The 10,286-nt window shown below is 42.8% G+C and overlaps 1 protein-coding gene across 1 annotated transcript; it reads right to left on the bottom strand.

Moving 5' to 3' along the window:
• Nucleotides 1–4,734: 4,734 nt before the first annotated feature.
• Nucleotides 4,735–6,126, bottom strand: LOC148103376 (nuclear factor 7, ovary-like). Its single transcript, XM_087839120.1, has one exon. The coding sequence runs from the start codon at nucleotides 6,124–6,126 to the stop codon at nucleotides 4,735–4,737; it is 1,392 nt and encodes a 463-aa protein (XP_087695246.1).
• Between the last annotated feature and the right edge of the window lie 4,160 nt (nucleotides 6,127–10,286).

Here is a 10,286-nt window from a genome sequence, read left to right as displayed (position 1 = left end):
GGGTTGGTTGTGTACCGGGGGATTCTGTTTAGGACTACGCTTCCTCCTCATGTTCCCGGCTGTCAGGGACAATCTGCCAGAGGTAACGCTACCTTCGGCTGCACAGCCACAGTTTTTTGTGGAGCCAAGTGTTCAGTACAGAGCTACAAATAGGCTAGATTTATTAAAAGTGTCGTTATTGCGTAACGTTAACGTTATTTCCATATGGGTAGAACTTGACTGCATGCAGAGGTGGAACCCCTAACCCTACTCAAGTAAATTTGAATAAATGTAAGTCAATGGAAGTGTTTGGAAAAATGTGCTTCTAAAAATACTTTTATTTAGTTCATTCACTCATGAGCTGCTGTAACATGAATCAAAAGGGTGATTTGACACCTCAGCATGCAGTCACGTTCTATAGAGTTTTGCTAATGACCTAATCATTTTATTCAGGTGTGTTGCAGCAGGGACCCAAAGTATTCAGAATACGTTACTCTCATTGAGTAACGTAACGGAATACGTTACAGAATACATTTTCTGTAATGGAATACATTTTAAAAGTAACCTTCCCAACACTGATTATGGAGTTCCAAAGGGTTCAGTGCTAGGACCAATCCTGTTTACATTATACATGCTTCCCCTAGGCAGCATCATTAGAAGACATAGCATACATTTTCACTGCTATGCAGATGACACCCAGCTCTATCTGTCCATGAAGCCAGATAACACACACCAATTAGTTAAACTGCAGGAATGTCTTAAAGACATAAAGACTTTGATGGCCACTAACTTTCTGCTTCTTAATTCAGATAAAACTGAGGTCATTGTACTCGGCGCTGAAAAGCTTAGAAATATGGTATCTAACCAGATTCTTACTCTGGATGGCATTACCTTGGCCTCCAGTAACACTGTGAGGAACCTTGGAGTCATTTTTGACCAGGATATGTCCTTCAACGCACATATTAAACAAATATGTAAGACTGCGTTCTTCCATTTGTGCAACATCTCTAAAATTAGAAATATCCTGTCTCAGAGTGACGCTGAAAAATTAGTTCATGCATTTATTACTTTCAGGCTGGACTACTGCAATTCATTATTATCAGGATGTCCAAAAAACTCACTGAAAAGCCTTCAGTTAATCCAAAATGCTGCAGCAAGAGTCCTGACAGGGACTAGAAAGAGAGAGCAGATTTCTCCTGTTTTGGCTTCCCTTCATTGGCTTCCTGTTAAATCCAGAATTGAATTCAAAATCCTGCTCCTCACATACAAGGTCTTAAATAATCAGGCCCCATCTTATCTTAATGACCTTGTAGTACCATATCACCCTATTAGAGCACTTTGCTCCCGCTCTGCAGGCCTACTTGTTGTTCCTAGAGTAGAGAACCAGCTTCCAGTTTGGATTCAGGAGACAGACACTATCTCTACTTTTAAGATTAGGCTTCAAACTTTCCTTTTTGCTAAAGCATATAGTTAGGGCTGGACCAGGTGACCCTGAATCCTCCCTTAGTTATGCTGCAAGAGATGTAGGCTGCCGGGGGATTCCCATGATGCATTGAGTTTTTCCTTTCCAGTCACCTTTCTCGCTCACTATGTATTAATAGACCTCTCTGCATTGACTCATATCTGTTATTAACCTCTGTCTCTCTTTCACAGCATGTCTTTTATCCTGTCTTCCTTCTCTCACCCCAACCAATCACAGCAGATGGCCGCCCCTCCCTGAGCCTGGTTCTGCCGGAGGTTTCTTCCTGTTAAAAGGGAGTTTTTCCTTCCCACTGTCACCAAAGTGCTGCTCATAGGGGGTCATATGATTGTTGGGCTTTTCTCTGTATCTATGAAGCACCTTGAGGCGACTTTTGTTGTGATTTGGCGCTATATAAATAAAATTGAATTGAAATTGAATTGAATATAGAAACAAACAGTACACAAGACACAGAACAGAAACATACACAATTCTTACATATTTACATGAAGGACAATGGTTACCAAAAACTGAGTACCATACTGTTGTTAAATTAAATTAAATTAAATACAGATAAGAGGCAACCCTGGTTATAGTGTGAATCGGTTGATAAAATAGTGCAAGAAACAGCGCTGATGTACACATTTGTGTTTGTTGGGAGCAGTTCTGATTGTACAGTCTGACAGCTGCAGGGAGGAAGGACCTGCAGAAACGCTCCTTCATGCATCGAGGATGCAGCAGTCTGTCACTGAAGGAGCTCTGCAGTTCAGCAACATCTACATGCATGGGGTGGGAGACTCTGTCCATCAGAGATGTTATTTTGGCCAGAGTCCTTCTGTCTCCCACCACCTGCACTGGGTCCAGGGTGCATCCCAGAACAGAGCTGGCCTTCCTGATGAGTTTATCCAACCTCTTCCTCTCAGCTGCTGATAAACTGCTGCTCCAACATACAACACTGTAAAAAATGACAGATGCCACCACAGAGTCATAGAAGGTCTTTAAAAGCGCTCCCTGGACTCCAAATGACCTCAGCCGCCTCAGCAGGTAGAGTCTGCTCTGACCCTTCATGTAAAGAGCTTCATCCCTGTACTTATACTTTTGTGTTGCTCTCTCATCACATTTTCATTATTCTCATCACTGCTTAAAACAACACACATCTCTCTCTCTGTTTTTTTTAACTGTCCTTTCTCCAAAACAGAAAGTAGCATTACAGCTGTTTCAGGCTGAGAAACACCAAACACTCTTCGTATTATCATTCATATGTCATCCACACAACTATTTTATTTCTTTTTGTCCACTGGGCAGGTGACCTGCAGAATCATGTCTGCCCCAGCTGGATACCTTTTCACACACACCGTGACCTCAGACACGCTCACAATCACTTCTGCTTAGAGCACAATTTCACTTCATTCGTCAGACTTCTTTTAAGTTTGCAGCAGGCAACGTGACTGAGTATTGTGTCAAGATAAGTAGGAAGACCACGCTATAATGGACAGTTTAAGGAAAAGGTCAACTTTACAAGGAATCTTTTTGTTTTGTGTTTTGACAGAAAGATGAGATGTTTGATGTCTTTGAAGTCTGAGCTCTGGGCTTGAGTCACAATATGGTTTGGTTAGCTTAGCTTAGCATGATGGCTGTAAACAGGGGGAGCAGCTAGCTTGTCTCTGTCCACAGTCAAAGATAAAGAGCAGCTGTACCTGGGCCTCCTTGTTCTGATGGTTGTTTGTCCATAACGGACGTCTTCAGTTCTCACTGCTGAGTAGACCACAGCTGAATCAGTCTCTGTGCAATAAACACATTAAAATTACTGCAACAGTGCTGTGATATTATTACACTACAGCGATGGAGACATTTCATTCTGTTCTTTTAAGCTTATTAAAAGCATTAAATGGTGTCTTTTTATAAATTTATAAATAGCAGCAACTTTTCACAGTTTTTATTTTTAATCTTAACACCTCTGCAAAACAGTGAGAACAAAGAAATCAGGAAGTTTCTGAGAAAAAGAAGAAGGACGACCACAGAGCTGCAGACTGATGCACTTTTACCACAGAGCATGAAGGAAACATGCAGGACCAGTGTTATCAGCCAAACCCAAACACACTGCAGCAAGAAGCTCCATCAAGTCACTGATGGATATAAAGGACGTTTTATCTGTTCAGTCTCTTCATATGTCTCATGTTCACATGTTCCATATCTTAACTGTGTGTACCGACAAACACGCATGTGTGGGCCTCGTCTGAGCCCTGACATTTATGGCTCAGTCACAGCACTGCTGAATGTGATGTCATCCAACAACAAATACCTGCTGTAGAGCTGCAACAAAGTCCTTCTAGAAGCAAATCCACCCACTCTGTCTACGTGGCTGTGGACACAATTTAAACACTGAGGCTTCAAAATGCAGCATCTACAACACTCACTCTGCCTCCATCCAGCCTTTATTTAGATTTGATGCATCAGTCTCCATGGTGATGAGTACAATTGGCAGCTGAAACTGTTGTGAACTTCTCCATGAGTCATATTTCCTGTTTCAGAGCTGCTGATTGGCTCTTTGGGCCCTTTACCTTCAGGAGTCATGGACGAAGCACTGAAGTCGTTCACAGAGAGAAGTGTGAACTGATCAAGCAACGAAACTGAAACATTTCAAACGGAAGAAACTGAACTGTTTCCTAATTCCTGTGACTCTGACCTTTGACCTGTGTGTTTATTATCTTTATTATTTTTTAAATCTTTGATGTTTGATGTTTCCCTTTGAATCCCCCTGAAGATCCTGACAGTGAAGCACGTACATAATACTCCAGCCTTTCAACTCTGAGCTTATTTAGTTCTATTAATACACTGAAATCTCATTTGTGTCATGAAGAAAGTCTTTAATCAAACAGAATTCAAAGATCAGAAACATTTCATATATGGAGTTAAACATGAATCATTGTTTCAACAATAGATTTATTGTTGTCATAAACAGACAAGAAGACAACAACAAACTGCTCCTCCCATTCAACACATGTCAGTCCATATCCCAGCAAACGAAATCATCTCCATTTACACATCAAATAGAAACATGAATCACTTGTAATGATTAGAAACTTGATAGAATTTCAAATCTAGTTTGGGGAGTCATTCAGTGAGAAACAGTGAAATGATTTTCCATGTGAAAAGGTGGACAGCAGAAACAGAAAGAAACAGTGAGAACTAAAAGAGAAACAAAGAGCTTTGGAACAACGAGGCAGCAGGAGGACAGCTGCAGTTTAACAGCTTCAATTCACTGACAGGAAACAACATTAGAAATATCATCATCCTCAACTCATCTGCTGCACTGACACTGAGACCTTCAACGGACACACCTTCACTTTACCAACAACAGTCTGAATATATGGAAACATCCTGTGAGTGAAAGTGTGTGTGAAGGTGTGTATGTGTGTGTTAGTATCAGGATCAGAGAACGACAGCTTTCCTCTGTTCCAGTCCAGATTCACTCTGATCCTCTGGAACTTCTTCTGGACTGAGAGAGCAGTGACAGGATCTGATGGTGAGTATGCTGAGTATTTACCTCTATTGAGCCATATTGTCCATAATCCAGACTTTATGAATCCCTTCCTCTGCACAGACTCTGCTAACACACCCAGTGTCCACCATGTACTGTCTCCAACATCAACATCCCAGCTGTGAGTCCCTGAGTTAAAGCCCTCAGAGCCCAGGACAGAAAAGTGAAAATCAATCCTCTCTGGATTATCAGGAAGCTGCTGCCTCTCTCCTCCTCGTCTCACACTGGTCAGATCTTCAGACAGGATGAGTTGTGGATGAGCAGTGTTTGGGTCCAGAATGAGAGGAGTGTAGGAGACCATGTCCTTCATGTTGTTCCAGATGTTGAAGGTCAGGTTGCCCAGGTGTTTGGCCTGGTCTATCAGAGCTCCTGAGGGCAGCTGTGGATCATCCAGCAGGGGGCAGCGCTGGACTCTTTCCACTGCAGCCTTGTAGTTGTGCAGGAATGAGACGTCTTCAGCTCTCAGCTCCTCCTCTGTGGCTCTGACTGTGTCTGAAAGAGCTGCTATCTCTCTGCTCAGAGCCTCCATCTTCTCCTTCATCATTCCACTCTTCTGCTCCTCTTCCTCCCTCAGTGCAGCCAGCCTGGCCTCCTCTTCCTCTGCTAGAAACTGCTGAAGCTTCTTAAACTGCTCCTTAATCTGCCTCTCTGTGTGTCGGGCCTGGACCTTAATGTGTTCTGCTGTTTGATCAAACTTCACTTGAACTTCTTCACAAACCTTTAACTTCTTCTTTAAGGGCTCCAGAGTTTCCTGAAGTTCCTTCTTGTGTTGTTGTGCAGCTTCATCGATGGGTCTGAATCTGTGATTGGTGTGTTTTTCTGAGTCTCTGCAGATGTGACACACTGGCTGCTGATGGTCCAGACAGAAGAGTTTGAGTTTCTCAGAGTGCAGACTGCAGAGAGCCTCTGAAGCCCTCTGATCTCTCTCCTGTAAGAACGACTCACACAGGTTCTTCAAAGCCAGATTTAAAGGTGGATCATAAAGTGATAATTTCTTACAAACTGGACACTCGTGTGTTGGTCTCTCTCTCCACCATCTCTTCAGACAGTCTTTACAGAAGCTGTGGCTACATGACAGAAGAACAGGATCTCTGAAGACCTCCTGACAGACCGGACAGCAGAGATCCTCCTCTGATCTGGAAGCCATTGAGTCTGTGAGTGAAGCTGAAAACAGCAGACAGGAAGTACAGTCAGTCCTGGCTCCCCTCCCTCCTCTACCACCTTCACTGAAACTTCCTTTGAGTCGTGTTTTTGCTCAAACTCACCTTCAGTGTGTGGAGCGTCAGCAGCTTGAAGCAGCAGTGTTGGAGTTTTCCACTTTTCTCTCCTGTAGCTGGACTCACTCAGAGGAAGCTGCTAGTTTGGTCTGAGCTCAGTCTGATCGTCTGTGCGTCTCTCTTTACTGAGGACGAAGAACTTCCTGTTTCCTGGTTTGTCACATTTGAGTGACGTGAGGGGAGGAGACAAATGTTGCTGTTTGACTTTTAACTAAGGTGTGTTTCAATCCTGCCTGCAGCTCAAAAACTGTCAAACAGGTTTTGTGTCTTTTCACCTCCACAGGTCACAACATGAAACCTGTTGTGAAGTTTATAAAATAAAGTGTCACTCGGTGGTGCAGCTGTTTGTCAGCTTCTATTTCAGACTTTGTTCTGGTTCTTGTTCAGGTTCCCAGCAGTGGGAGTGTAATGCAGTCACACACACACAGGTGGTGTTCAGGTGGATTCACTTAGTTACAGACAGTGGTGTTATTTCCTGTAACTAAGGGTGTGTTTCACTCCAAAGTTCAGACATTAACCTGCCAGAAGTTGTAAAAGTTACTAATAAAGAGCTTTTCTCTCATTTCACATGCAGGTCAGAGCATGAAAGCTGTGATGCAGCAGTTTGAGAGAAATTGCTGCTGATATAAAATATTTTTTGTGGTTTTACAAAATATATAAAAGAGCAGAAAGAAAAGAAATAAGTGTAAAGAGTGCAGCAAAATGCATGTTTTAGTGTGAGTTGGTTCATGTGATCTGGTTGTGTAAAAGTCACTGCATGACACTGAGTGTTACTTTTGTGTTACTGACACTCATCTCTGACATCTCTTTCTCTTACTTTCTTTTTTCTTTTATTTAGTAAAAAATCTTTCAAAGAAATAATGAATTCTCCACACGTGTTTGAAGGTTGCTGATACGTTCATCTAGCACAGACCTATTGCTGGAACGCCAAGACAATTCTACTACAATGGCAAAAACAAGACGCAAGTCACCAGAGCTCTTTGTGTTGCTCGTGCATGAGGGAGAGAACTGTGACGAGCATCGTTCCCTCCAAGTAAGCAAATGAATGTTAATAGTCAAACATAGAAATTAACATTTGCAAAATCATTCCAGCTTTGTGGTGCATCTCCTCCAGGTGTGTAAATCACACATGCAGAGTGGTTTGAGTTCCTCAGAGCTTCATAAATGTCTCTTCCAGTTGTTTCTATCACTGTCCATATGACCAGAGTCCAAATGTATGCAGACATGGGTATAACAAACATACCAGTTAGTTTTGCTGTTTGTCAATGTGGCTTTCAGTTATCTTCAAGGCTGCAGGCCTTTGTCAGCACTCCTGTTTTATGGCCTCTATCAACCCTCATCACCTCATTTCATGCATTCTTCCTGTGGGGGGATACTTATGACTCCTCTATTGTCCTTTCGTCTCTGCAGAAAACCTTTTTTGGAAAGGGTATTGGATTCAATTATTTTACTGCTGTTATAACCCCACCTGTTGAGTCACTTCAGCAGTCTTGTTCATGATGCAAATGACAACAACAATGACACAAAGGAAGACCCTCTTCAGAGTGTCAAAGTATGCATAGCACAGTGACACAGCATTAGGTGATGTTCATAGGAAATTGCTGTCAGTCATTCCCCGTCACCACCATAGCTTCTGGTTTCTGTTCACAGAATAATTCAATTTTCAATTTCAATTCAATTTTATTTATATAGCGCCAAATCACAACAAATGTCGCCTCAAGGCGCTTCATAGATACAGAGAAAAGCCCAACAATCATATGACCCCCTATGAGCAAGCACTTTGGCGACAGTGGGAAGGAAAAACTCCCTTTTAACAGGACAAAACCTCCGGCAGAACCAGGCTCAGGGAGGGGCGGCCATCTGCTGCGACCGGTTGGGGTGAGAGAAGGAAGACAGGATAAAGACATGCTGTGGAAGAGAGACAGAGATTAATAACAGATACGATTCAATGCAGAGAGGTCTGTTAATACATAGTGAGTGAGAAAGGTGACTGGAAAGGAAAAACTCAATGCATCATGGGAATCCCCCGGCAGCCTACATCTATTGCAGCATAACTAAGGGAGGATTCAGGGTCACCTGGTCCAGCCCTAACTATATGCTTTAGCAAAAAGGAAAGTTTTAAGCCTAATCTTAAAAGTAGAGATAGTGTCTGTCTCCCGAATCCAAACTGGAAGCTGGTTCCACAGAAGAGGGGCCTGAAAACTGAAGGCTCTGCCTCCCATTCTACTTTTAAATACTCTAGGAACAACAAGTAGGCCTGCAGAGCGAGAGCGAAGTGCTCTAATAGGGTGATATGGTACTACAAGGTCATTAAGATAAGATGGGGCCTGATTATTTAAGACCTTGTATGTGAGGAGCAGGATTTTGAATTCAATTCTGGATTTAACAGGAAGCCAATGAAGGGAAGCCAAAACAGGAGAAATATGCTCTCTCTTTCTAGTCCCTGTCAGTACTCTTGCTGCAGCATTTTGGATTAACTGAAGGCTTTTCAGTGAGTTTTTTGGACATCCTGATAATAATGAATTGCTGTAGTCCAGCCTGGAAGTAATAAATGCATGAACTAGTTTTTCAGCGTCACTCTGAGACAGGATATTTCTAATTTTAGAGATGTTGCGCAAATGGAAGAACGCAGTCTTACATATTTGTTTAATATGTGCGTTGAAGGACATATCCTGGTCAAGAATGACTCCAAGGTTCCTCACAGTGTTACTGGAGGCCAAGGTAATGCCATCCAGAGTAAGAATCTGGTTAGATACCATATTTCTAAGCTTTTCAGCGCCGAGTACAATGACCTCAGTTTTATCTGAGTTAAGAAGCAGAAAGTTAGTGGCCATCCAAGTCTTTATGTCTTTAAGACATTCCTGCAGTTTAACTAATTGGTGTGTGTTATCTGGCTTCATGGACAGATAGAGCTGGGTGTCATCTGCATAGCAGTGAAAATGTATGCTATGTCTTCTAATGATGCTGCCTAGGGGAAGCATGTATAATGTAAACAGAATTGGTCCTAGCACTGAACCCTGTGGAACTCCATAATTAACCTCAGTGTGTGAAGAGGACTCTCCATTTACATGCACAAATTGGAGTCTATTAGATAGATATGATACAAACCACTGCAGTGCAATACCTGTAATACCTACAGCATGTTCTAATCGCTCTAATAGAATAATGATGCCATCCTTGAACTTCCTCTCTGCACTGTCGATTGGAGCTTGGAACGCTCCCCTCATCCTTCAGATCTCCATCTGTTGTCCACAATCTCCTCGTGATTACCTCTGGAAAGCCCCGTGGCACAGCTCTCCATCCAATGCAGCTTTATGGTCATTGCTGTGGTTCCAGAATCTTCTCATGATGACCAGTAGGTCCCCAAACAGCATGACCTTTGACCTCAACCCCTGCCTGTGCTGTCAGCTATGGTCCCTACTTCTCGCTGGGTCTCTGAAGATTTCTCAGGAGATTCCACCCTTGGGATCATTTCTTCCAGCAATGCTCTGCTGCACCTGTATCTCCTTACTAGAGGAAAAACTTCTATGTGGAAAACATGTCAACCATCATCAAACCAAATTTTCCTTTCAGTTCAGTGAACTTCACTTATCAAAAAAATATAATTATTTATTATTTATTAATTTTATTATTTGTTTATCACGTTTTCACTTTCACTTATAGGCCATCAACGTGTTTCTTACTCCTTGTCGTCCCCATCAGTGACGAGGCCGACTATTGCAGAGTCATCAGAGGACTACTGCAGGAAGCACTGGGTGGAGTTTGCAGTGTAGATGGTGAAGAGGAACGGAGCCAGAGCCGTTCCCTGTGGGGCCCCCGTACTGCAGACGACCCTGTCCGCCATACATCCCTAAGTTCTCACATACTGTGGTCGGTCGGTGAGGTGGTCCAGAATCAAGGTAGTGCGTTGATGGTCCACTCCTGAGTTCTCCTGCTTGTCCTTCAGGACTGTGGGAAGATTGGTGTTAAAGGCACTGGAGAAATCAAAGACCATGATTCTCACAGTGCTCCCAGCGGTCTCCAGGTGAGA

The sequence above is a fragment of the Neolamprologus brichardi genome, chromosome 3 (genome assembly GCF_056152115.1).
Source record: "Neolamprologus brichardi isolate AB-2024 chromosome 3, ASM5615211v1, whole genome shotgun sequence".
NCBI lineage: Eukaryota > Metazoa > Chordata > Actinopteri > Cichliformes > Cichlidae > Neolamprologus > Neolamprologus brichardi.
The sequence above is the reverse complement of the archived record's forward strand: the minus strand, read 5'-3'. Positions and strand labels throughout refer to the sequence as shown.

What these genes read in the sequence shown, in the direction of transcription:
- LOC148103376 (XM_087839120.1), bottom strand. Translation starts at nt 6,126, where the DNA reads ATGGCTTCCAGATCAGAGGAGGATCTCTGCTGTCCGGTCTGTCAGGAG.